The sequence below is a fragment of the Xenopus laevis genome, chromosome 6L (genome assembly GCF_017654675.1).
Source record: "Xenopus laevis strain J_2021 chromosome 6L, Xenopus_laevis_v10.1, whole genome shotgun sequence".
Classification (NCBI taxonomy): Eukaryota; Metazoa; Chordata; class Amphibia; order Anura; family Pipidae; genus Xenopus; species Xenopus laevis.
Window position 1 is genome coordinate 1,921,777 of NC_054381.1, and position 27,825 is coordinate 1,949,601.

At 41.7% G+C, this 27,825-nt stretch overlaps 1 protein-coding gene across 1 annotated transcript; it reads left to right on the forward strand.

The window, feature by feature from the left end:
• LOC108705846 (zinc finger protein 850) lies at positions 1–27,011 on the forward strand. Its single transcript, XM_041566828.1, has 4 exons — positions 1–838; positions 7,550–7,635; positions 22,273–22,415; positions 22,497–27,011. The coding sequence occupies exons 1-4, from the start codon at positions 690–692 to the stop codon at positions 26,037–26,039; spliced, it is 3,921 nt and encodes a 1,306-aa protein (XP_041422762.1). The 5' UTR covers positions 1–689; the 3' UTR covers positions 26,040–27,011.
• Positions 27,012–27,825: the final 814 nt, after the last annotated feature.

Sequence of the window (27,825 nt, forward strand, 5' to 3'; positions counted from 1 at the left end):
GTAGGTTGGAATAACTCAGATATTTATGGGGGGAGCTCAATTTAAAGTTAAACATTTATTAAATTATAATGTTTCAATGCGATGTCTTTTTTTTTAAGTTTCTGCATTATTTGCCTTCCTTTTCCAAAATGCAGGTTACAGTTCTGTCTGGTTATTGGGGGTCCATGACTCTGTCACTTAAACCTGATCCTTTGTGGGGGGCACTTGTGCCGTTAGACATAATGAGAATCACCCCTCAACTGTGTGACAACTGGGCAAGAACAGGGGCTGAGGGGGAGAATTGGAGTTGACTATTGCACTGACTTTATTAGGCAGAATATTCGTATTATTACTTTTCGCTCTATTCATGTCTCTCACTCACATCACCAGCAGAATGTCAGGGCTACTTGGACCCTACGATTAACCAGAGAGCTGCTGAAATTCCATATGGGACAACTGTGAACAAACACCTCAATTATTCTAAGAAGACAGAAAAAAAAAAAGACCAACTGAAAATTGCTTTGCAAATTACAGTCAATATTACACTTAATGCGGTGGCCAATAGGGAGATTTGTCATCGATTATTTATCCATTGGAAAGAACTGAAGTAAAACGGCACATCACAAGGTCACTAAAGTTGTCTCTATAGGAAACATTGTGATATTTTGGTTTTACTGCTTAAACTGTAACACAGGAAAAAACACAGGAAAATGTTAGAGGATTTCCTTAAAGGGGCAGAACTGAAACATACTTGTCCCTCCCCCTTAAACAGCCAAAACACACGAGAGACCTATAGACTCACTTCTGTGTCCCTGACATTCCCATCCCCTGTACTCACATCTCCAGCCTCATCTACTGGGTAAGTCATTTTCCCTCCTCCTCCTCCTCCTCCTGTACTGTCTGTGGGACTGGGGCTTAATTATGCTGCAGGGACTGATAGAGAGGGGAGACTGGGGGTTAATCCTGCTGCAGGGACTGATAGAGAGGGGAGACTGGGGGTTAATCCTGCTGCAGGGACTGATAGAGAGGGGAGACTGGGGGTTAATCCTGCTGCAGGGACTGATAGAGAGGGGAGACTGGGGGTTAATCCTGCTGCAGGGACTGATTGAGAGGGGAGACTGGGGGTTAATCCTGCTGCAGGGACTGATAGAGAGGGGAGACTGGGGCTTAATCCTGCTGCAGTGACTGATAGAGAGGGGAGACTGGGGTTAATCCTGCTGCAGGGACTGATAGAGAGGGGAGACTGGGGGTTAATCCTGCTGCAGGGACTGATTGAGAGGGGAGACTGGGGGTTAATCCTGCTGCAGGGACTGATAGAGAGGGGAGACTGGGGCTTAATCCTGCTGCAGTGACTGATAGAGAGGGGAGACTGGGGTTAATCCTGCTGCAGGGACTGATAGAGAGGGGAGACTGGGGTTAATCCTGCTGCAGGGACTGATAGAGAGGGGAGACTGGGGATTAATCCTGCTGCAGGGACTGATAGGGGAGACTGGGGGTTAATCCTGCTGCAGGGACTGATAGAGAGGGGAGACTGGGGGTTAATCCTGCTGCAGGGACTGATAGAGAGGGGAGACTGGGGGTTAATCCTGCTGCAGGGACTGATAGAGAGGGGAGACTGGGGTTAATCCTGCTGCAGGGACTGATTGAGAGGGGAGACTGGGGGTTAATCCTGCTGCAGGGACTGATAGAGAGGGGAGACTGGGGCTTAATCCTGCTGCAGTGACTGATAGAGAGGGGAGACTGGGTTAATCCTGCTGCAGGGACTGATAGAGAGGGGAGACTGGGGTTAATCCTGCTGCAGGGACTGATAGAGAGGGGAGACTGGGGATTAATCCTGCTGCAGGGACTGATAGGGGAGACTGGGGGTTAATCCTGCTGCAGGGACTGATAGAGAGGGGAGACTGGGGCTTAATCTTGCTGCAGGGACTGATAGAGAGGGGAGACTGGGGGTTAATCCTGCTGCAGGGACAGATAGAGAGGGGAGACTGGGGCTTAATCCTGCTGCAGGGACTGATAGAGAGGGGAGACTGGGGGTTAATCTTGCTGCAGGGACTGATAGAGAGGGGAGACTGGGGGTTTATCCTGCTGCAGGGACTGATAGAGAGGGGAGACTGGGGGTTAATCCTGCTGCAGGGACTGATAGAGAGGGGAGACTGGGGGTTAATCCTGCTGCAGGGACTGATAGAGAGGGAAGACTGGGGGTTAATCCTGCTGCAGGGACTGATAGAGAGGGGAGACTGGGGGTTAATCCTGCTGCAGGGACTGATAGAGAGGGGAGACACTGGGGGTTAATCCTGCTGCAGGGACTGATAGAGAGGGGAGACTGGGGGTTAATCCTGCTGCAGGGACTGATAGAGAGGGGAGACTGGGGGTTAATCTTGCTGCAGGGACTGATAGAGAGGGGAGACTGGGGGTTAATCCTGCTGCAGGGACTGATAGAGAGGGGAGACACTGGGGGTTAATCCTGCTGCAGGGACTGATAGAGAGGGGAGACTGAGGGTTAATCCTGCTGCAGGGACTGATAGAGAGGGGAGACTGGGGGTTAATCCTGCTGCAGGGACTGATAGAGAGGGGAGACTGGGAGTTAATCCTGACAGATGATAGATAGATAGATAGATAGATAGATAGATAGATGATAGATAGATAGATACAGTAGATAGATACAGTAGATAGATAGTAAGCTCCACTGTGCCAGTGTGAATGAGGAGCAATATCTCATGCAGGTTTCAGTGCAATTACAATAACAATAGAGACAAATGCTCCAGTCTTGTTGCTGCTGTTTCTGTACTTGGATACATTGGTGGCTCGTGGTCCTTGGTCTTTTTCTGTAAGGATGATGAGAGTTTTAGGTCAACAACAGCTGGAGGCCTATGAGTTAAACATCCATGTTTCATATACCGTATATACTTGAGTATAAGTGAAGGTCCCTAATTTTACCTAACTCATTATCCCAATAAAGAACTTTGCAGACAAGTTGCTGCCCTGGATTTGTTGCACAACTACTGAATGCATTAATTTAAAGGGGACATATACCATACTTTTGAACTAAGTCTTAATCAATTCCTTTTGTGTTAAAATTGAATAAAACATTTTCCCCCACATGTACTAAAAGGCACTAAGTTTGCCCAGGAGCAGTAACCAGTAGCAACCAATAAGATGTTTGCTTTTAAACATGTTACCAGGAAATTCTACCTGCTGATTGGTTGCTATAGGTTACTGCCCCTGGGCAAACTTAGTGCCTTTAATTACATAACCCCTTTAATGTTTAATATACCTTTTGGGTCCACTTTCTCTGTTATCTTTGTATTTCTTATCTTGCTCCTCCCCTTCTCTTGATATCCTGTGCTGGTATCTGTGCAGCCGTCGGCCGTCTATTTTTTTCCTGTGTTTTTTTTCTACAAGCAGAAGCCACTGAGAAGGACTGGCCGTGCATAGGGGGAGGCGCTGGTTAATCTTGGAGCCACGTCAATCATGCCGGGTCCTTCTCGGGCTGCTTGTGCTCGTCCCCGCCCAGCTTCTCCTGTGCACAGTCAGACAGCAACGGAGCGTGAAGATCATCCTTGAATAAGTGCGGCAACTAGTGAGTAAAGGGTGTTTTACAAACTGCCTCATAATCATTTGCGCAGACGTAAGGGTAGCGTCACCGTTGCCATAGTAACGCTCCGGTCTGTGAAGTGCTGGCGCTCACAGCTCTTCTGTAGAGAGAGTGGCGAAATGACTGGATGGGGCCCATGACCTAAGCAGAGGGGTTAGGAGTGAGGAGAAAGATTGTGATTGGGCTCTCCATGGCCGCGGTCAGCTCTGCAGTTTGCTGCTTGTAAGTCAGTGAAGAAGTGAAACTTTCTGCCAAGCAGATAAACCCGGCTCCAGCTGTTCTTCCTCTGTAGGGGGGGCATCACCTCTCTTGGCCTGTGAGCTGATTTCTCCCACCTCCTTATTGATTGGGAGAGAGTCAATAGCAGCCGCAGCAGTGACCCGCTGAGCAACAAACAGAACGGACATTCCCCTGTCAGTTTGATCTCCTTCAGCTTGGTACAGAACATACACAGAACATACACAGAACATACACAGAACATACACAGAACATACACAGAACATACACAGAACATACACAGAACATACACAGAACACGCACAGAACACACACAGAACATACACAGAACATACACAGAACAAACACAGAACATGCACAGAACATACACAGAACATACACAGAACATACACAGAACATACACAGAACATACCCAGAACATACCCAGAACATGCACAGAACATGCACAGAACATGCACAGAACATGCACAGAACATACACAAAACATACCCAGAACATGCACAGAATATGCACAGAACATGCACAGAACATACCCAGAACATACCCAGAACATACCCAGAACATACACAAAACATGCACAGAACATGCACAGAACACACACAGAACACACACAGAACACACCCAGAACACACACAGAACATACACAGAACACGCACAGAACACGCACAGAACACGCACAGAACACGCACAGAACACGCACAGAACACGCACAGAACACGCACAGAACACGCACAGAACACGCACAGAACACGCACAGAACACGCACAGAACACGCACAGAACACGCACAGAACACGCACAGAACACGCACAGAACACACACAGAACACACACAGAACACACACAGAACACACACAGAACATACACAGAACATACACAGAACACACACAGAACACACACAGAACATACACAGAACACACACAGAACACACACAGAACATACACAGAACACACACAGAACATACACAGAACATACACAGAACACACACAGAACATACACAGAACATACACAGAACATGGCTTGCTCTGCTTTTTGACTTGTCTGTCTGCCAGGAGGGGAAAAGTGGGGAATGTTTTCCTGTCAGGCTACAGATTCCTGTCTGTTTGTTCACTGACTGTTCTCCTGTTTGCCCTCCCTGTTTTGTACATATATGTATATATATATATATCTTGTATACTTACATATGTGTTCATTAAATTGGAGTTGTGCTGCTAACTAAAATTATCTAAGTGAATTATTTGAGCAACTGATCCTGATGGCTTTGTGTCATATTCATATGCTCTAAACTAAGTACAGTGTCGGCAGCAGCAGCAGCAGCACATATCCACTGGCCACTACAAACACACAGGCAGGGAGATGGGAGGGGCTTTCCAAGCTACAGCTCAGGAGTTCAGCCTGTCAGTCAGTGCTGTGACCATTTCCTGTGAGAGAATGAACAGACACGCCCATCTCTCATTTCAGCCTAACTTCTGACCTGAGAGGTTCTCAATGCAGCTCTGATGTAATGACACTTTTAGCAGGTAAAATGCATTCAAAACGTTTTTTTCTCTGCATCATTACATTGTTTGAGGAAACATTTATAATATATCTAAATATGAAGGTTATGCAAAATGTCCCCTTTAAAAAGTTTAGTTAATCATATACAGCTTTATGCCACAGATTTTGCACAGACACACAGAAAAAAAAAACAAGGTGCAAGGAGAGAAGCAAATGTGTATCAGCTCAAGTGCAACAACACAACAGACGCAATCCAGAAATCACATTATCTATATCTGCTTTCTTTAATCTTATCTATAGCATTTGAAAAAGCCTACCTGGATGTTGCTGAACTACATCTCCCTGCAACACCCAAATAACTTAAAGGTGCAGATTAGTATGCGTGAAAGCATGACAGGAATAGTGGAAATCTTTTTCTTCTTCTTGGTCTTGTTGATGCCCAGTGGGTTTAAAATGGTAGACTCTCTGTCCACACTGATCACAATGGGGACAAAAGCACAAGAGAACATAGAGAGGAGCTTTAGAAACATAAGTATCCGGAAGGCTAGGTCTCCCGCTTGCCACTGCACAGTAATATTCCAAATGGCATCCAGTGGCATGACAATAAATGTTACCAGGAGACTCCGAACCTACCGTAACTGCAGTTGGAAGAAAGCGGTCGCACTCAGGCCACAAGCATGGGGCTTCCATTTTTCCCCCCAGTTTCCAGTACCTCGAGTTCCAGGGCAGTGCCGGTAGTTTCTGTGGGCATTAGGCATGGGAACCGGAGGCAGCAGCAGTGGCGAGTCTGCTACTGCCTGGCCTGAAGTTAACGGAAGGAGGAAAATTCTGGGGGGGGCAATCCATTGGACCGATCGAATGTGGGAACGATCCTTCTTGAGTCTGCTGTTCCGGCGGATCCTGTTTGTTGGTGAACAAGGTCTGTTGCGGCCAAGGAGGGAGTGCACCGATCTTTGACTCGAGTATAAGCCGAGGTCGATTTTTTTCAGCACATTTTGGGTGCTGAAAAACTCGGCTTATACTCGAGTATATACGGTACTTAAAAAATTTACAAAATTCAAATTCTATCAAACTGACCTATGGGGAAACTGTATAAAAGGTAGGACTTGTTGGAATCCATGTAACAACATTGATGCTTAAACACTGGAGTATTAAAATGGTCACAAGGTGGTGCTGTGAATGTTGTTAATGTCTGATCGGAATGATCTTTGCTGTTGTATTTCTGCACTCTGTTGTTTCTTTTTCCTTTTTGTGTCTCCACCATATTGTCCTTGATCTTCCACACTGTTAAATGTGCTCTGTATTATCCCTGAGTGATTCACAAGTAAATCCTTTACTGTGCTGAGTGTTCCTGGTGTGATCATCATAAAGACCAACTCTGACAACAGGACTGGCAGCTTTGTGTGGAGTAAAGTCTGGGCCAAGAACCTGTCCTTTGAGTCTTGATATGAAGTCAAGTATCCTATCCCTTAATACTCCTTTAAAAAGCTTTCCTACTCCTCTTGTTTTACCATTAGTCTGTAGGTCTGTAGCCTGTGAGATTTAAGGTAGATATGCAACTCTTAACACAACAAAGCAAGGCTGGAACTAGGGGTGGGCAGAAGATGCACCTGGCTAGGAGATACTGGGCAGATATCTGCTAAAGGGTCTTCTAGTTCATGTTGACTCCCCTTTGTCTCTCCTCTTTGCCACTCTCTGGTCCGCTCAGCCACCCCCCCCCCTGCATGAGATCATGGCGCAGGTTCTTGTGCCCACGGGGCGGGGGAGTGAGGTGGCCGACCGGATTGTCTATTGTACCTGGTCAGCTTGGCCCTGAAACAAAGAGATTCACCATTTGGCTATAAGACTTCTCCAATGCAGAGTTGCCCTAAAGTTTTTGGTACAATTTTAAGTTGCACACGTTTTATTATATGAATATGTCACATTGTTCCTTTTTTTATTTCCTTTTTACTATGTTTGTACTATATATATATATATATATATATATATATATATATATATATATATATATACGTGTATATATATATTCTAATGTATAAGAAATCAATAAAATTTCATTTCTGCAGTTGTCCATATACAATGATTTCTGTATATTCTACTGCTTTATTAATGGAACTTTTCCACTATGTGTCCATATCTACATCCAGGGCAGCCCCCCATCAGGTATTTGGGTACAAAGCAATGTTCCAGTTAGGAGTGCAGCAGAACAACAGTGCAAGGTTCATTTTGGATTTGTATTTACAGGTTTCCCTCAGCCAAAGTGAAAATATTACAGTTTAAAGAAGAAACAGTCCCAATGGAGATCTCAGCAGTTGTACCTACTGATGGAGGTAAGTACCCAGGGATTTCTGAGAGTTCCAACAGGTGGATTTTAAGGGAGAGAGAGATATAACTTTTCTGTTGACCACCCCAGCTAATCCCCAATCACTATATGTTTTGGTTAAATCCCATGCTTTTGAATTAATGAGCATAAAGAGAATCCTTCACTCCGTATCAGTTCTGTGACCTCCTCTATTCCTTCCTTTCATGTCCATTGTGTGTATGTGGCATAGTCCCGCCTGCGAGGAGCACATAACTCTTGTGTAAAGTAAAGGAGCACATAATGCTTGTGTAAAATAAAGGAGAACATAATGCTTGTGTAAAGTAAAGGAGCACATAATGCTTGAGAAAATAAAGGAGAACATAATACTTATGTAAAGTAAAGGAGCACATAATGCTTGAGTAAAATAAAGGAGAACATAATGCTTGTATAAAGTAAAGGAGCACATAACGCTTGTGTAAAGTAAAGGAGCACATAACACTTGTGTAAAGTAAAGAAGCACATAACGCTTGTGTAAAGTACAGGAGCATATAATGCTTGTGTAAAGTAAAGGAGAACATAATACTTGTGTAAAGTAAAGGAGCACATAACGCTTGTGTAAAGTAAAGGAGCACATAATACTTGTGTAAAGTAAAGGAGCACATAACGCTTGTGTAAAAAAAAGGAGCACATAATGCTAATGTAAAGTAAAGGAGCACATAATGCTTGTGTAAAGTAAAGGAGAACATAATACTTGTGTAAAGTAAAGGAGAACATAATGCTTGTGTAAAGTAAAGGAGCACATAATACTTGTGTAAAGTAAAGGAGCACATAACGCTTGTGTAAAAAAAAGGAGCACATAATGCTAATGTAAAGTAAAGGAGCACATAATGCTTGTGTAAAGTAAAGGAGAACATAATACTTGTGTAAAGTAAAGGAGAACATAATGCTAATGTAAAGTAAAGGAGCACATAATGCTTTTGTAAAGTAAAGGAGAACATAATACTTGTGTAAAGTAAAGGAGTACATAATGCTTGTGTAAAGTAAAGGAGAACATAGTGCTTGTGTAAAGCATTATGTTTTATGTTTGGCACAGAATTTTGGATGTTTAGGTACATGCGCTGGGGTTGTTGTTATATTTCGACCTCTATGACCTCGTATATAAAGCAAAACCAAGAGATAAGGCAATTACAAACATAATGAGGTTGTTTATTGAGTCCAAGACAATAGATAGGATTTGCCTGGGAAATCAGTCAATGGGACACCAAGGTGGTAAACTAGTGCTTATACACTTATACCTGACATAAGTTTATATACAACTTTGGATGTCATAGATGGGGAGATGGAGATGGAAATGAGGGTATACAGACATACCATACATGGTCTGACTCCTCCTTATACGTTATAAATCAAGAGGATTTGCTTAGCATTACAAAGATAGAAGATTTGCTTAGCATTACAACTTTGGCATATTGGAGTATATTGCGACATTCCTTGGCATTCTGGTTTCAACCTGCTCAGACCTTGTGGTTTTATGTCTGTTAAATATAGACTGGTGTTTGGCATCAGTTATCTCATCTCTGTACTGCAGTCTAATGGATGATGGTATTTTTAGTAGTACCATTTTGACCTCGTGTAAGACTAAACTCAGTAAAGGAAAACCTTTAGTAATAGTCAGGCAATTTATTCATACATAATACAACATAACAGTTGTGTCTGGGTAAGCTGTTGGAGTAACACACAGAATGTCAGCCAAGGACTCACCAAAGACCCACCTCTTGGTCCAGGCATTATATAGCTTTCAGAAGGCATTTACAGTAATTGTGACAAGGGCCTCACGGAAATACCATACATGGTCTGTCTCCTCCTTGTACAATTAATGTCTAAATGATTTACTTAGTCTTACATGTTATCAAAGGAATGTTGTAACATACTGTGCCTAGCTCCAACGGTCCACAGCCTCGCAATCAGCTATTGGCTAACCAAGGCCATTGTGGTATTTCCAGTAATTTGAGCAGCACTTGTACAGAAAGGGGCCCCACCAGACAGACTGGCGTTATGCTGACACTCTGGAATTTAAGTAACAGAGTGATGATCTTTTGTTTGTATGGCCTAGTATAAGCTATATGAGTGACCATATAGTGTTATGGCGTCATAGAGGGCGGGGGTGACAAATATCAACCCTCTGACACTAGCCATTCGTCCGTCATAGGAATTAGACCGTTCCCAAATTGAGGCCCTTGACATCTGTCTGCATCTAGATCTCTAGTTATCATGTAATTATATAATTTACTGACATACATTTTTACTTTCTTGCAAGATGTACAATATTGTATTGCAACATAAGACAGTTTTCTGGTCCCAACTGCACACGACCTCATGAGCTTGTGTTCCTTTCAGACAGGAAGGTGGAATCAGTTCTTGAGCGACACTTCTGCACAAGAGACATATGCTGACACTAATAGCAGAATGAAGATTATTTATTACAACAGTCCAGTATCATTTATATGACTGACCACTGTCCACATTTGACCATTTGCCCTAAACCTACTCTGGCTTGGGCCCTTGGCATCGCAGTGTCAGAGTAACTGGGGACTCAGATATTATTACACTCGGACACTAACCATTCGCCCGTCACAGGAATAGGCCGTTCCCATAAAATATATCAACAGGGTCTAGGCCTAACTCTGGGAAATCTTTCTTAGCTGGATGGACATCAGCCTAGTCTTTGATAATCACTAGATTGTTATTGACCTGCAAAGAGAAGTGTTGGGGTTGGTTAGTGATTAGTGGTTTCTTTGTCCTTTAAAGTGACACTGAAACTTCCCTTCTGTAAATACCAACTGGGAGCTGCCATTTTGTAAGTTGCTAAGCTAAGAGAGAGGGTTGCCTCTCAGACTGGTAAAATACAGGCCATGTGGCAACCCTACTAAGAGACGATGGGAACTGTAGCTTCTGAAACAATGTACATAAGGCTTTACACCAGCGAGTCATGATCAGGGGCCAAAGCTTCATGGCAGTGCTGTATTTTCATAAGATATGATACAAATTTGCAGAGGAATCACAGTTGAATATAGCATTGCCACCACTTCTGGAACTATTATCAGACATCATATTGACTGGCCGGACTAGTAAAATACAGGCCAGGTGGCAACAGTAGAGGGAAAACACACTCAGCACAGTTTTCATAACAATAATAATTTGGTAGAAGCAACAGGCAATAGAAAAAACAAAAGAGACCAGAAATAAAAGTGCATATTAACATGAACACTGACACTTAGTGGCCTTTTGTTAATCACAAAAAGCTGAATCATAAACTCTGCTGCATATACAGTATTTTAACAACTCTTTTTCAAAAGGTTTGAATCTTCTCCAGCAGGGCTAGGAATCTGATTGCAGGCGATGGCTTTGTATATCTGCAGTCATGTCCTCAGTTAGACAATAATGTAAGTCAAACTGTCTTAGCTCTTCTAAGTCCCACACAAAGTAATGTTTCACATCAATATACTGGGTTCCTGGGTTAAATGCTTTAAGTGCAATACACAGATTTGTTCAAGTATCATAACCATCTATTGAGTCCTCTAATTTTGATAAACTCTGCCCTATCTCTCTACTACCTTTTATCTCTAAACTACTTTAGGGGCTAGTCTATAACTGGCCAACACTCTTCCTCTCTGATAATAACCTGCTGGACCCCCTACAATCTGGTTATAAGCAACAACACTCCACTGAAACTGCCCTGACCTGACTAACTAATGACCTTTTAACCGCTAAAGCTAACAATCATTTCTCACTACTAATACTGCTTGATCTCTCAGCTGCATGTGACACTGTAGATCACCCTCTCCTCCTCCAGTCCCTCCAGTCACTTGGCCTTCGTGACATAGCCCTGTCCTGGTTCTCTTCTTACATCACCAATCGTTCCTTCAGTGTCTCCTACAATGGAGTATCATCTTCTCCCCTACCTCTTTCTGTTGGGGTTCCTCAAGGCTCTGTCCTGGGACCATTACTATTCTCCCTCTATACTTCCTCCCTTGGCAAATTAATAAATTCATATGGTTTCCACTACCACCTCTATGCTGACGATACTCAGATCTATCTCTCATCTCCTGATCTCAACCCAGAACTCCTAACTCGCGTCTCCTCCTGCCTGTCCGCTATCTCTACCTGGATGTCACAACGCTACCTTAAATTAAACCTCTCTAAAACTGAAATGGTTAGGGGCTTGTAGTAATTTGTTATGATCTGCTTTTTGCTCAGATCATTCTAACAAATCATCAACATATAGGATCACAAATGTTCACTCTTTATTTCCTTGTGAACAAGCAGAGGTCTACTTTGCTCCTGTGCCATATGGTCTATGTGAGTACATCATTTATTTTCATAATCCATGCTCTAGCAGTTAGTTTGAGGCAGCAGATTCCTTTCTGGAGTTTGGGGGGGGGGTGATTTATCAATATTCAAATATTTTAAAAAAAAAATACAAGATATTCTTTTAAAAATAAAAAAAATTAAAAATTATGCTTTTAAAAATAAATAAATAATTTATCAAGCTAAAAAAAAAACTTGATTGTAAAACTTCACCATCTAAATTTGGATTTTGTAATAAATAAGCATTTGAATATTTTTTTTTTAAATTTAGTTCATTCAAAGTAAAAAAATGGTTACACAAATCAGAATTTTGATAAATAAGTCCATAAATTTGGTCTTTGTGGATACTCAGATCCTGTGGCTGTTCCATAAAGATCTCTTCTGTCAACTCACTGTGCAGGAAAGCTGCTTTGACATCAAAGTGATTCTTCTTTGTGGAGTCCTGATTGGAGACAGCTCAACACGCATTGTGGATTGTTACTAAAATTTGCTTTTGGCAAAGAGACCAGAACAGCCACCAGGTGCACATGGATACTTTTGTAACAATTTAAGATAATTAGGTCTTTTGGGGGAACTTAGACTCACAGCTTAAAAGGCAATTAACCTTCAAAACTGTAATAACAAATTAAAACCACAGAAATGTGTTCGAACTTTCATAACCTGTCCAATTTTGTAAAATGGACATGGAAATTAGGGGGTGTGATCACAAAATTGGGCGTGGTCAAAAAAATTTCCTTGTGTCAAATCTTTTTGTCCCTCTTTCTATTTCCAAAATGTTGAGATGTATGTCAACATAGTTCTCTCCATATGTTTGTGAGTGTCCTTTGTCTATTAGTCTTCCTCTGTGCCATTTCACTGTACCAATGGGGGCACATTTACTAAGCTCGAGTGAAGGATTCGAATGAAAAAACTTCGAATTTCGAAGGTTTTTTTTGGTACTTCGACCATCGAATAGGCTACTACGACCTTCGACTTCGATTAGAATGATTCGAACTAAAAATCGTTCTACTATTTGACCATTCTATAGTCGAAGTACTGTCTCTTTAAAAAATACTTCGACTACATACTTTGGTCGTTTTAACCTACCGAGGTGGGGACCTTCCCCAGCACTTTTCTAAGTTTTTTTTGATCGACGAAAAATCCTTTGATCGATCGATTAAGATCGTTTGAATCGTTCGATTTGAAGGATTTTTATCGTTCGATCGAACAATTTTACTTCGATCGGTCGATCGAAGGATTTGAGCTAAATTCTTTGAATTCGATATTTGAAGTCGAAGGATTTAACTTCGAGGGTCGAATTCGAGGGTTTATCGGTATCCACAGTAGTCCAATTAGGTAAACGAAGGGGGGATTTCACTAGATACAATCAGGGTTTTTATAAAATTAGCACATTTTTTTTTAATTGATGTAAAGAGTAAAGAGAATAAAAATGGGATTTTGTTGTTGCCAATTGCTGTGATAGGGACTGATTTGCTCATGAGACATACAACCACTGCAATGGGCAATCTTGTCAGATACGTTCTTATCTTATTATTATTTGGGGTGGATGGACAAATGTAGGAGGAATATTTCCCTTCCTAACGTCTGGAGCAGCTCGTCGCTAATGGAAGGCAGGAACAGAAACAGATGAAGGAAGAAGTGATACATATCACACATAAGGAAGGGGAATAGGAGGGTTTTACAAATAGGGAGATGACCCTAGGGACCCTAAAGCCGAATACAGAAAAAATAGAAATGATGTATTTTGTTTACAGAACATAAACATTCTGAACTTACTGCACCAGCCTAGATGTTCAGAAGTCCAATTAAACAAACAATTTAAAAGTCTCCATAGGGTGTCGCCATCTTTTTGTTAGCATGATGTTGCTGTCCTAATAAGAATAAAGACGGTTTTATTGAAAAGGGAGTGCTGTCTACTGGATGGAATTTGTATACTCTGGAGCAGCCAATGTGAATAGGCTACTGGACGTGCACCCAATATCAAATTTGGGCAGAAAAGTGAGTGCGGTCTGATTTGCTTGCCATCTTTTGTTAGACCATCTTTACAAGACCAAGACCATGCACATGCTCAGTGTGGCTGATGTTGAGAGGCAAAGCTTAGGGATCATAGTAAATTATCAAAACAGTAACAGGTAACACAATATAGAGGAATTATTATATTATTACCCTAGATTATGTGAGGGAAGAAACACTAATACAGTTGAGCGCTAATCCAATATGTGTGCAGTTGTAGCAGCAAAAGCTGGTTATTATTCCTCTTATTGGTAACCTCCTGTGCTCCTGCCCAGACACTGCTAAATCAATCAAATCAATAGAATGGAGGAAGCAGAGGCGCAGAACTTTGCTGCAATTTCCGTTATTAGGAGTGTATTAAAATGACATGTTTTGGCCGCACATGTACTTTGTCAAGTCTACAACCACATCACACAAGCTGAAATTAAATCACCAACCCCCCTTTTTTTGCCCTTTTTTGTTTTTTTTGGTTTACGTGGGGTAGTTCATTGATGTGGCCTAATACTATTGTTTTGGGTTAGGCTCCTAAAAATGTTTGTTATCCAGGCCTTGAGCAATTACCCAGGATTGAACTATGAGCCTTGGACATTAATTGAATTTATGTATGCCCCAATGGACACTAAGGGGTGTGATTATGGTTAATTATGGTTAATTGGCAATATGATTTAATTTCAACTTGTGTGATGTGGTTGTAGACTTGACCAAGGGCACGTGTGCCCAAAACATGTCATTTTAATACACTCCTAATAAAGGAAATTGCAGCAAAGTTCTGCGCCTCTGCTTCCTCCATTCTATTGATTTGACTAATACAGTTGAGCATTTGGGATCATTACAAGGTGCAAAGGAAAGTCACACAAATAGGGATGGAGAGAATTTAGCTAAAGTCTAGCTCCAAGCTCAAAGTACCAGAGCAGGGCTTTAGTTTATTAGTGAGCAGCCAGACAGGACTGTGATTGGTTGGCTTGTATGCATGTTTAATAGGGAACAGGCAGTGACTAGAGTGAGTCTGTCCCTAAGCTCAGGTCACTGACTTCAGCCAAGAGCAGACTGAGCATGTGCAGTAGTTTGGCAAGACAAAAGATGGAGAGATATTGTGGACATCTTCAGAGGCATGGGCCTTCATTCCTATAGAGTTTTGGTGACTTTGGGTTGGTACAAGAGCCCAAAACACACAGACAAACATTTCTTAGCCATATTCTTGTCTAGGCTTTAGTGTCCCATTAAACATCTATACTTTAAATATAATTCAACTTTAAACTGCTGTGGCAGCACACATATACCAGCTTCCCCTACTAGAAGTTGAGATGTTTCTTCCCTATATGTTAGTTCAATATGATGTAGACTATATTTGCTTTGTATGAAATGTCTTGCCCTTGTTCTGTGGTGTATGTGGGTTCTGGATCAAAAAACAAGCGTTTGGTGATCTGTATAATGAAAAATAACAAGTATCTTATGTACTTTTTGTTGCTCTGTGCTGCAACAGCCTAGTCAGCAAAAAGAATAGGAAGATGAATTCCAGCAGGATAACTGCAATTCATTTATTTGGGATAATAGTTACACAACATTTTTTTTCGGGTTGATACCTTTTATCAAATATATTAGAGTCCTGCGCGGGTCCGTTTTTTGGGACCCGTACCTGCAACCCGCAATCCACAACCAGACCCGCAACCCGCATTCTTACCCGCTTGGAACCCGACCCTACCCGCAAGTACCTTATCCGCAACCCGGACCCGCTGACCATCAAGAATCAGGAAGTTCTGTCATTGTAAACCGGAAGTGACATCATCAGAAGTAGCTGTGACCAGAAAAAAAGGACTAAAACAGGAAGTGCTGTCATTGTAAACCGGAAGTGACATCATTGGAAGTAGCTGTGACCAGAAAAAAGGAGTAAATATCGCAATTGAGAAGACCCGTGGCCCGACCCGCAAACCCGCAGAACCGCCGTCCCGCGTCTTTACCCGCACCCAAAACTTCTCCCCTCAACCCGCAAGGTACCACAGGTTTTTGCAGGTAACCTGTGGGTACCCGACCTGCTGCAGGACTCTAAATTATATTAGGACCATAACCAGGTGTTCCTATATAAAGCCAATCTGACTTTTGACCCACTAAGTCCATAGCATTTGAGAAGGATCACTGTTTTCAGTGAAAAGAGAGTGGACATCCCGCCCTGACATAGACATTGTTTGACCCATTGACCTGCTCCCTGGTACACCCAAAATGTTTAATATAATCTTTCTACTATCAGAACAAGAACTAGGGGTTTTGCAGGAGCATTTAGATGAAGAATTTAATAAAGCTCTTATCATGCCTCCCACCTCACCAGCGCGTCATAAAACTCTGTTTAGAAGAAAACCTCTTTCCAGACAAAGTATGGTCACTATGAATATCTTGCAATGCGCTTTTGTTTCTCCAATGCCCCAGCCTTCCAGCACTTTATTAATATTATTTTTAGGGACATTGTTGATGTCTTTGTAGTGGCCTGTAATAATGATAACTTTGATTACTCTTCCTTTGTGGAAAATCATTGTGAACAAATTAGATTGTATATTTTTGCATCTTCACAACCCAATAATATAGGAACTTTAAATAAATACTATATTATTGAATTCCTGGGCTTCATTGTCTTCACTAATGACGTCATTATGGATCCCAAGAAGGTTTCTCAGCAATTCTTAACCTCACCTCAAGATGAAAAAACTGTATCGTTTCTGGATTTTTTTTTATCAAACCCACTATGGATTTAGCTCTTGAAGAGGTGTTTCAACTTTTAGTATGTTATAGAATGTCCTATTCCTAGCAACTGTGCCCTTGGTCTTCATTATTTTTTAATCATTTTTTTATACTTGCCTCTTCTGCCTCTTTTCAGCTTTTAAAAGTTTGTGACTGCAGCAGCCAAAATGCTTTGTGTGGCTATAATTTTACTGCTTTTGTTACTATTTATTAATTATTCTTTTAACTAGTCCCTATCCTATTCCTTTTTACAAACGACTTGGCTACTAGAGTAAAACCCTAGCAACCAGATAATATAAAAATTAAGGCCAATTGAATATTGTCTTGAAATATCCAAAACATCTGTCTGTATAGGTATGGGAGCTGTTATCCAGAATGCTCAGGACCTGGGGTTTTTCGTTTAACCGATCTTTCCACAATTTGGATGAGGTTTTGAAGACCTCCAAATGACCCGCTAAAGGAGAGTCATGAATGAGTCTTAAGGCTTCAACTTGTGAGGAATAAAGATCTTACCATTAATATAAATAAGGTCCTGTTCACATGAAAAAAAATGTTTCTGGTGAAAGTTCAGCAACTGCCTGATCTTTATAAGATCTGAGCTGAGTAATGAAATCAGTTTGAATGAGGAGAAGGTTGCTAGAATGAAGGATGGTATCCTCTGAATATGACAGTACAGAATCCTCTGAGAATAGAAGCTACAAAAAGATGGTAGGCGCACATTCAAATCAATTTTGAGGTTCTGATCCATACAAGAAGCAAACTCGTTTCCAAATGAATATGCCATATACACAGAATCACACACTCTAAGTTCAAAAATAGTTTTTATTTGCCAAAAGGAAAATGGTTACAAAATCATAATAGCTGCCCTACGTGATTCGACCGCAAAAATGGTCTTCCTTAGGGGCACAAAATACATAAAAGAGGTAAATAAGGCTCTGAGAATAGAGACAGGGCGTCAACTTTTCCATTATTGGTACCAGGACGAAAAGAAAAAAGAAAATGTAATCTATAAAAAAACAGAGCCCAACGAGCTTGTTGAGGATTAAGTCTTTTAGCAGAAAGTTTGTATGATCAAAAAAGATCTGAATTGGATGCTGGACTCCTTCAAGGTGATGCTGTCATTCCTCCAGAGCAGACTGAATGGCAAAAAGTTCCTTATCTCTGATAAAATCTCTTTCAGGACATGCAAGCTTCTTAGAAACATAAGCTACATGATGAAGCCTCTTGTTGAATTCAGTCCTTTGGGATAACACAGTTCCTACTGCAGAGTCAGAAGCATCAACCTCAAGAAAAAAAATGCAAGGAGGGATCCTGATGTTGGAAAATTGGTGCGGTTTTTATATTTATCAAAAACAAATTGAGCTTCAGTGGACCATTCAGACTTCTTCTTGACGGATGTTAAATCGGTGATTAGACGAATAATAGAGGAAAAGTCTTTAATACGTTTGCAGTAGAAATTTGAAAACCCCACAAACCTTTGAACAGCCTTGCAATTATTGGGAACAGGCCAATTAACAATAGTATCAGCCTTCTTGGAGTCGATCAAGATCCCTGCACCAGAGATTCAAAAACCTAAAAACTCAATCATCTCTGATTGGTAGCAGTTCTTGATGGTAATTTTATTTAAGTCTCTGTAGTCAATGCATGGTTTTAAAGACTTATCTTTCATTTCCAGCACCAGAAGGGGAATTAGAATGTTGGATAAAACCCTTTTACAAATTTTCATCCAGATAATTCTTAAGGACTCTCAACCCTGGTTTAGAAAGAAGATAAATTTGCCCAAAAGGAATTGCTGCCCCGGAAGTAAATCAATCAATCATAAAAACAATGAGGAGGAAGTTCATCCACCCCTCTTTCATTGAAGACCTCATATAATTCCTGATAAATGGTAGGAAATGCTGGAATCTCACTCATAGAATCAAGGACAGTGTGAGAAATGGGATTGTCTCTTGAGCAATTATTTTGACAAAAAGGTAGAACATTTAATTTCATTAAACTTCCATTTGATATACGGGTTATGTTTAATTAACCAAAGCAAACCAAAATAAGGGGAAACATAGGAGAGGAAAAAACATAGAAGATACCACTTTCTTTGTGTTTAACCAAACAAATCATTTCTAGGCGAAGTCTCATAGTCGATAGGACCTGAGGGAGAAGAAGAACCATCCGCCAAATGAAGAATCAACGGGTAACGTTTAACCTTGGTTGGAATATCGTGAGCTTTGGAAAATTCTTTGTCCATAAAGTATCCACATGCCCCAGAATCGATGATGGCACCTTCTCAATCACTATTCCTTGGAATTGACGGAGCAAAGAAACAGAGAAATGGGCATACAGTATTTACTTCTAGAATAAGTTCCTAAAAAGGGACCTTCCCTCAGGACAAATGGAACAAGCTCTGAGAAGATTCCCAGCATTGCCACAGTAGAGATATAAATTTAATTGTCTTCTTCCTGCTGATTCCTCCAGAGATAATGAAGAGGGGATAAGGCCAAGTTGCATGGGTTCAGCAGGTTCTGAGTTAGTAAAGAGAGCTGAAGCCAGGGGAGTCTTCGGTGTCACCCAATATGGAGATCAGGATCTTTTTGAACAACATTCCCAAAGTCTGCAATCAATTTGGATGACCAGGGAAATAAGGTCCTCCGATGCTTCTGGCACTTATACATGTTAGAAATGCTGTATTTTGTATACTAAATATAAACATGAACTGACTGCACCAGAAGCCTAATAAGATATATGATTTATGTTGGTGCAGGGGGCTGTCATCTTGTAACTTTGTTAAACATCTTTGCAATACCAAGACTGTGCACATGCTCAGTGTGGTCTGGGCTTCAGTTGGGAGGTTAAGCTTAGGGATCGTCATAAATGATCAAAACATAAAAGTCAAATAATATCTTCCATAGAAGCCAATACAGTAAGACTGATTAATAATCAGAATATGCAGACTGCACTTTATCTGTGGATACAAATCTCTACAGGGAATCCAACAAAGCTGCTTGAGTCCTGGGAAGTAAAGTGGGGAGGCTCCCCCTGCCATTTGAAAGTATGATCGTTTACCTGCAGAGCAGTTAGGGACCGTCTGACAATTCCTATCCACAGGAGTAAATGAAGGAGGAATTTCACTGCATACAGTCAGGTTTATTATAAAAACAGTAGACATTTTTTAATGAAGTATATTGGAGTTAGATTTCTTTTTCATTAAAGAAAGTAAAAATGGCATTTTATTTTTTTGCCTTTACATGCCACAAAATTGGTGCTTAAGGACCTTATCATTCCACTCTGTGCCTATGGCCTAATGTTTGAACTCAGCCACGTAATATTAAACAGGTCGATGTGCCCTGGCATAGGGACCTGTTAGCAGCTTCAGCAGTACAGGCATATCTTGATTTATCATATAAAGAGGCCATTGCGTGGAAGAATACAGAGAGATTATTTAGAACTGTGTTACTTTGTTCCATCAAGCTGCAAGCCCAAGCCTGGGGTTCCCCACACAACAATGAAATGACCACTCTTACTTTCACTTGATCAGAAGGATAAGTCAGAGGTTTTAAGGAGCAAATGAGCTGGCAAGAGTTAAAAGCTCTGAAACTGGATCTGTCCCCAGAAAAGAAATCAGACATAGGGAAATGATATCCTTTCATAGTAGATTAGGCAGAAAGAGCAGCTGAAGGAGGAAGAGATGGAGGAACAGCAGGATTATCCCTGGAGCTAGAACCTGGATCTGGACTTGAATTTGCTTATATCTACTTTGTAATTCTTGAATGGTCTGGGTCAAAGCTACAATTCGCAGGGTGAGCAAGTTGATAGGTGCATCATCATGACTACAATCCATCTTTTGGCTAAGCGATACTATCATTTACCTGGACAGTACTCAGAACAATCAGAAGTTCTAGACCACACTTTTAGATTCCACAATGCTAAATGCTGGAGTGTGAACAGGAGGAAAATTGTATAAATAGGCAAGAATGCCATTAATGATCAGGAGCGGATCCAAAGAGCAGATTCAAGGTCAAGAGATGGGCCAAGGTCAGGCAACACTGATTTGTAGTCAGCGATCATGCCAGGGTCAGGTCAGGAAGCAAGGATACATGGTCAGATGATGGGCCGATGGGTCAGGTCAGGCAGCAGAAATCACAGAGTCAATACAAGCCGGGTTGCACCAGGAAATCAGAACAAGAACAAATGCTTAGGGTCCACATGAGCAAGAAGATCTGTTAGCAACTTGCAGGGAAACATTGGCATCCTTAAATAGGCAATTCTCCAGAACCGACGCACGACGGACTCGTGTCAAACATTAGCATCAATGTCACAACACACGTATATGTAAAGAATGGCAAGCCTCTTGGAATCTGCACAAGACTGCACATCATCATGAGAGAGGACGTGCCAACATGTAAGGATCTTCACAATTTGGGGCCTGAAGAAAATTCTTGCACACCAGCTCCTGACAATGAATGGACTTTTTATCACAGATTTCCCAATAAGCTTATCTATTTTCACCTTCCACAGGCTATGCTCCTGAGTGTCAAGGGTTAGGTAGGGAGCGCTGTGGAGGTAGGGGAGGAATGGGAGTCTTTTAGGCAGGGACTGGCTGTGCCCAGGGAACACGTATAGGGAAGGCAGGAACAGGGTGATGAGGGCGTAATCTGTCAGAGTGGAACATGTGCAGAGTGGAACAGGATGGAGAGGGCGAAGATCAGGTCTAGATAGAATGAAGAGGGAAATGAGTCAGGACAGGAGCAGACTGGGTGGGAGCGGGATGGAGCTGGTGTAGAACAGGAACAGACTGGATGAGACAGGATGGTGCAGGCTCAGATCAGGATAGGATGGTGTGCGCATAGATTGGGAGCAGACTGGGGACTGGATAGCAGGAGGACTGGAGTAGAAGGACAGGATGAGATAACAAGAGAGGACTGGAAAGCAGCAGAGGATTTGGAAATCAGGAGAGGAAGGGATAGCAGGAGAGGAGACTAGGGAAGATATAAGACAGGTTTCAAGGCAGAATAGGACAGGAGGCAGGAACAGGCAGGGTCAGGTCAAGTCAAATCAAGGAAAACAAGGCAGGGTTAAAGCAAGGCAAGGGCAAGGTACAAGGCTGGGTATAAGGAAATGTACAAGGATACAAAGCAGGCACAGGGGAAAAGGCTAAAGCTGGAAACAGATATATGGGCAAGCCACAGTGCTCTGGAAGGCTACTTAGAGGCAAGAGAAAAGGGCTAGAGCTGGAAACAACCTAGCTAGGGGCACTGCCACAGTACTAGGAAGGCCAGTGCTCAGGCAAGGAGTGTGAGGAGGGCTGGCCTTAATTAGAGCTCTATTTAAAGGCCCCTGGCTTGAATCCTAACAAAGCCTGACACTGAGTCTTACTAGTTGTGGGTGGTCCATGGTTTGTGCATTTACAGGTTTTATTAATTATACTGGGTTCCAAATGTTCTTATATTCTTACCTTTGCGAGACTTTTGTTGACTGCACCTATAATAATGAATATAGCTAAATTGTTTTTCTGTTATAACAGTTACTTACATTAACAGTTTTGACATGTGATTTTTTCTAGGTAACTGTTCAAAGGACACAGAGAGGCAGATCTCTGAAGCACCCATAGAGTTAAACCAAGAGAAAACTCACAGTCTAGAAACCAGTAATCTCTCCTATACACAGAATGCAGAAAAAATCCCATATCACACAAGGACCCAAATGGTGAGCAAAGAAAAGAAACCATATCATTGCACCGAGTGTGGGGAGAAATAAAATACTAATATTTTTCTGTCTTCTCCTCAGTTGAAAAATGACACTGATTCATCTGAGAATTTACACACAGAGTGTGAGGAAATTACAAATAGTAACTTTGCCTCAAGCCAGGAAGACCACAAATGGAAGGTAATCTTTAGTTGCACAGAATCTGGTAAAGATCTCACACTCCAGACAATCCAAAGAGGTCAGAAACAGTTCTCTTGTACAGAATGTGGGAAAGAATTCTCTAATAAGTCCAGCCTTCACAAACATCAGAGAATCCACACAGGAGAGAAACCTTACTCTTGTACAGAATGTGGGAAAGAATTCTCTAATAAGTCCAGCCTTCTCTCACACCAGAGAATCCACACAGGAGAGAAACCTTACTCTTGTACAGAATGTGGGAAAGAATTCTGTAATAAGTCCACCCTTCACTCACATCAGAGAATCCACACAGGAGAGAACCCTTTCTCTTGTACAGAATGTGGGAAAGAATTCTCTAATAAGTCCAACCTTCACAAACATCAGAGAATCCACACAGGAGAGAAACCTTTCTTTTGTACAGAATGTGGGAACAAATTCTCTGAAAAGTCCAGCCTTCGCAAACATCAGAGAATCCACACAGGAGAGAAACCTTTCTCTTGTACAGAATGTGGGAAAGAATTCTCTAATAAGTCCAGCCTTTACTCACATCAGAGAATCCACACAGCAGACAACCCTTTCTCTTGTACAGAATGTGGGAAAGAATTCTCTAGTAAATCCAGCCTTCACTCACACCAGAAAATCCACACAGGAGAGAAACCTTTCTTTTGTACAGAATGTGGGAACAAATTCTCTGAAAAGTCCAGCCTTCGCAAACATCAGAGAATCCACACAGGAGAGAAACCTTTCTCTTGTACAGAATGTGGGAAAGAATTCTCTAGTAAGGCCAGCCTTTACTCACACCATACAATCCACACAGGAGAGAAACCTTTCTCTTGTACAGAATGTGGGAAAGAATTCTCTAGTAAGGCCAACCTTTACTCACACCATACAATCCACACAGGAGAGAAACCTTTCTCTTGTACAGAATGTGGGAAAGAATTCTCTAGTAAATCCAGCCTTTACTCACACCATACAATCCACACAGGAGAGAAACCTTTCTTTTGTACAGAATGTGGGAACAAATTCTCTGAAAAGTCCAGCCTTAGCAAACATCAGAGAATCCACACAGGAGAGAAACCTTTCTCTTGTACAGAATGTGGGAAAGAATTCTCTAATAAGTCCAACCTTCACTCACACCAGAAAATCCACACAGGAGAGAAACCTTACTCTTGTACAGAATGTGGGAAAGAATTCTCTGATAAGTCCAGCCTTCGCAAACATCAGAGAATCCACACAGGAGAGAAACCTTACTCTTGTACAGAATGTGGGAAAGAATTCACTGATAAGTCCAACCTTCACTCACACCAGAGAATCCACACAGGAGAGAAACCTTTCTCTTGTACAGAATGTGGGAAAGAATTCTCTAATAAGTCCAGCCTTCACTCACACCAGAGAATCCACACAGGAGAGAACCCTTTCTCTTGTACAGAATGTGGGAAAGAATTCTCTAATAAGTCCAACCTACACTCACATCAGAGAATCCACACAGGAGAGAACCCTTTCTCTTGTACAGAATGTGGGAAAGAATTCTCTAATAAGTCCACCCTTCACTCACATCAGAGAATCCACACAGGAGAGAAACCTTACTCTTGTACAGAATGTGGGAACGAATTCTCTAATAAGTCCAACCTTCACTCACATCAGAGAATCCACACAGGAGAGAACCCTTTCTCTTGTACAGAATGTGGGAAAGAATTCTCTAATAAGTCCAACCTTCGCAAACATCAGAGAATCCACACAGCAGACAACCCTTTCTCTTGTACAGAATGTGGGAAAGAATTCTCTAGTAAATCCAGCCTTCACTCACACCACAAAATCCACACAGGAGAGAAACCTTTCATTTGTACAGAATGTGGGAACAAATTCTCTGAAAAGTACAGCCTTCGCAAACATCAGAGAATCCACACAGGAGAGAAACCTTTCTCTTGTACAGAATGTGGGAAAGAATTCTCTAGTAAGGCCAGCCTTTACTCACACCATACAATCCATACAGGAGAGAAACCTTTCTCTTGTACAGAATGTGGGAAAGAATTCTCTAGTAAATCCAGCCTTTACTCACACCATACAATCCACACAGGAGAGAAACCTTTCTTTTGTACAGAATGTGGGAAAAAATTCTCTGAAAAGTCCAGCCTTCGCAAACATCAGAGAATACACACAGGAGAGAAACCTTTCTTTTGTACAGAATGTGGGAACAAATTCTCTGAAAAGTCCAGCCTTCGCAAACATCAGAGAATCCACACAGGAGAGAAACCTTTCTCTTGTACAGAATGTGGGAAAGAATTCTCCAAAAAATTCAACCTTCACTCACACCAGAGAATCCACACAGGAGAGAAACCTTACTCTTGTACAGAATGTGGGAAAGAATTCTCTAATAAGTCCAACCTTCACTCACACCAGAAAATCCACACAGGAGAGAAACCTTACTCTTGTACAGAATGTGGGAAAGAATTCTCTGATAAGTCCAGCCTTCGCAAACATCAGAGAATCCACACAGGAGAGAAACCTTACTCTTGTACAGAATGTGGGAAAGAATTCTCTAGTAAATCCAGCCTTCGCTCACACCATACAATCCACACAAGAGAGAAACCTTTCTCTTGTACAGAATGTGGGAAAGAATTCTCCAAAAAGTCCAGCCTTCACTCACACCAGAAAATCCACACAGGAGAGAAACCTTTCTTTTGTACAGAATGTGGGAACAAATTCTCTGTTGAGTCCAGTTTTCGCAAACATCAGAGAATCCACACAGGAGAGAAACCTTTCTCTTGTACAGAATGTGGGAAAGAATTCTCTAATAAGTCCAACCTTCACTCACACCAGAAAATCCACACAGGAGAGAAACCTTACTCTTGTACAGAATGTGGGAAAGAATTCTCTGATAAGTCCAGCCTTCGCAAACATCAGAGAATCCACACAGGAGAGAAACCTTTCTCTTGTACAGAATGTGGGAAAGAATTCTCTAGTAAATCCAGCCTTCACTCACACCATACAATCCACACAGGAGAGAAACCTTTCTCTTGTACAGAATGTGGGAAAGAATTCTCCAAAAAGTCCAGCCTTCACACACACCAGAAAATCCACACAGGAGAGAAACCTTTCTTTTGTACAGAATGTGGGAACAAATTCTCTGATGAGTCCAGCCTTCTTAAACATCAGAGAATCCACACAGGAGAGAAACCTTTCTCTTGTACAGAATGTGGGAAAGAATTCTCTAATAAGTCCAGCCTTCACAGACACCAGAAAATCCACACAGGAGAGAAACCTTACTCTTGTACAGAATGTGGGAAAGAATTCTCTGATAAGTCCAGCCTTCTTAAACATCAGAGAATCCACACAGGAGAGAAACCTTTCTCTTGTACAAAATGTGGGAAAGAATTCTCTGATGAGTCCAGCCTTCACTCACACCATACAATCCACACAGGAGAGAAACCTTACTCTTGTATATAATGTGGGAAAGAATTCTCTCAAAAATGTAAACTTCATTCACACCAAGTCCCATTAATCTAAAATAATTCAATTTAGCAATGGGAAAGGTAATTTATGATTTATGATTATAATCCACCATGATCAGTGTGACAAACACTGAGTGTGACCAAAACCCCCTTCTACTGGCAAACAAGGGAAAATTGTGCTCAACACTAATTTTTAAAACCATTAGGCGGTGGTGCAATGAGGCTGTGACCACAAAATACATATAGTCAAATACAGGTATAAAGAGTCCTCTCTATCCATAGCTAACTGACATCCAATCCAAGATGGTGTTTCTTCTTTGTTCTACATTCCCGCCAAAAAGCTTTAAACAAAGGAGCTCCCAGAATTTCCCTTCAGAAGAGCTGGACAAACCCCTCCAAGGTATTTCTCCCTCCCCTAATGATGCAGCAGGGCCCCTGCCAATCAGACCTGCCTGGGTGGGGTTAACAAGAAGCAGGGTTTCGGCCTCCCAGCCAATCAACCCTAGGGAGTGGGGAAAAGGGCAGGGTCATCGGACGCAGGGTCGAAATAGCAGAGGGGAGGGGTGGAGAGTTGTTGTTGTTCGTCTGGGGTGTAACCTGGCTCCGGCAGGACACCCTCCTCTGCGGTTCCTTGGAGTTTATCCTAGCTGAGGCAGGAAGACTCCCTCCAATAGTTTGGATTTCCCTACCTCCCAGAGGACTCTTTATACCTGGATTCCTTTGAGGTATGGTTATTCTGTGGATTTACCCAAAGGCACTTTGCTCCTTACCCCTTTGAAATTGCCCAAAGGAACTCCCTGACTTTGTGTTTGGATTTGCCTGGAGGGCGTGTGCATCTTGCTGTGGATTGCTCCAAGGGAAGCTCTTTATTTCTGACCGGGAGTGTTTTGGACTTGGGGATTTCACATGCTAATTCCATGTTCCTGATCTTGTTTTATATCTGAAATAAACTCCTGTGTAAACTCTTCTTACAAGTGTGGTATTTCCGTGTGTGTGCTAGTTGGTCATACGTCACACGTTTATGTGACAATCAGAGTTAATTGAATAAAGTTTCCAATCTGTTAGAAAAACATTCAAATGTGTATTAGTGGGAGACATTTGCTTGGTCATTCAAACCAAACAAAACACTTCTGAATTCTCTAATACACCGAGTTATATTATGACTAATGTTCTCTTCCTTGTTGACTTTGCTATACATGTATATGTGCCGTGTAGCTCGCTTGTTGCATAAGAAAAGAAGGGTGAAAATTGCCAATATTCATTTCAAAATATCTTTTATTTTTTACATTTCTTTGCATAAGTGTGTATTCATTTTTAGATATTGTTTAATCACGTTGTTCTTAGTTAGCGATTTGTGTTAAACATTCAATTAGAAAAGATTGTGTGTATGTGTGAGTGAGCAGTGTGAATCCTCTCTGGGATGTTGCCCCAATATAGTGAAGAGAATTCTGTAATGTCTTAGTGGTGTGTCCTTCAGATACAAATGGGGGAATTTATTATCCAATAACTAAGGGTGTGTAGCGCTATAGTAAACTGCTTTGTATTTAGCAGTTATAGCTACTTTCCTTTGTGGGCTGATACCACAGACGAGCTCTCTTTCTCAGGGGCAAGCCCTCGCAGTAGGGTGGAGGCAGGGTGTAGTGTAACTGCAACTGTGTGCAATGCACAAGAGATTGGGTGCCAGTAGTTTTATTTGCTTAAACAATAAACTGAGTTTATTAACCAGTTCACAATGGAGCATGGAACATAGAGTAACACATAGATCAATCAATGTAACAAGC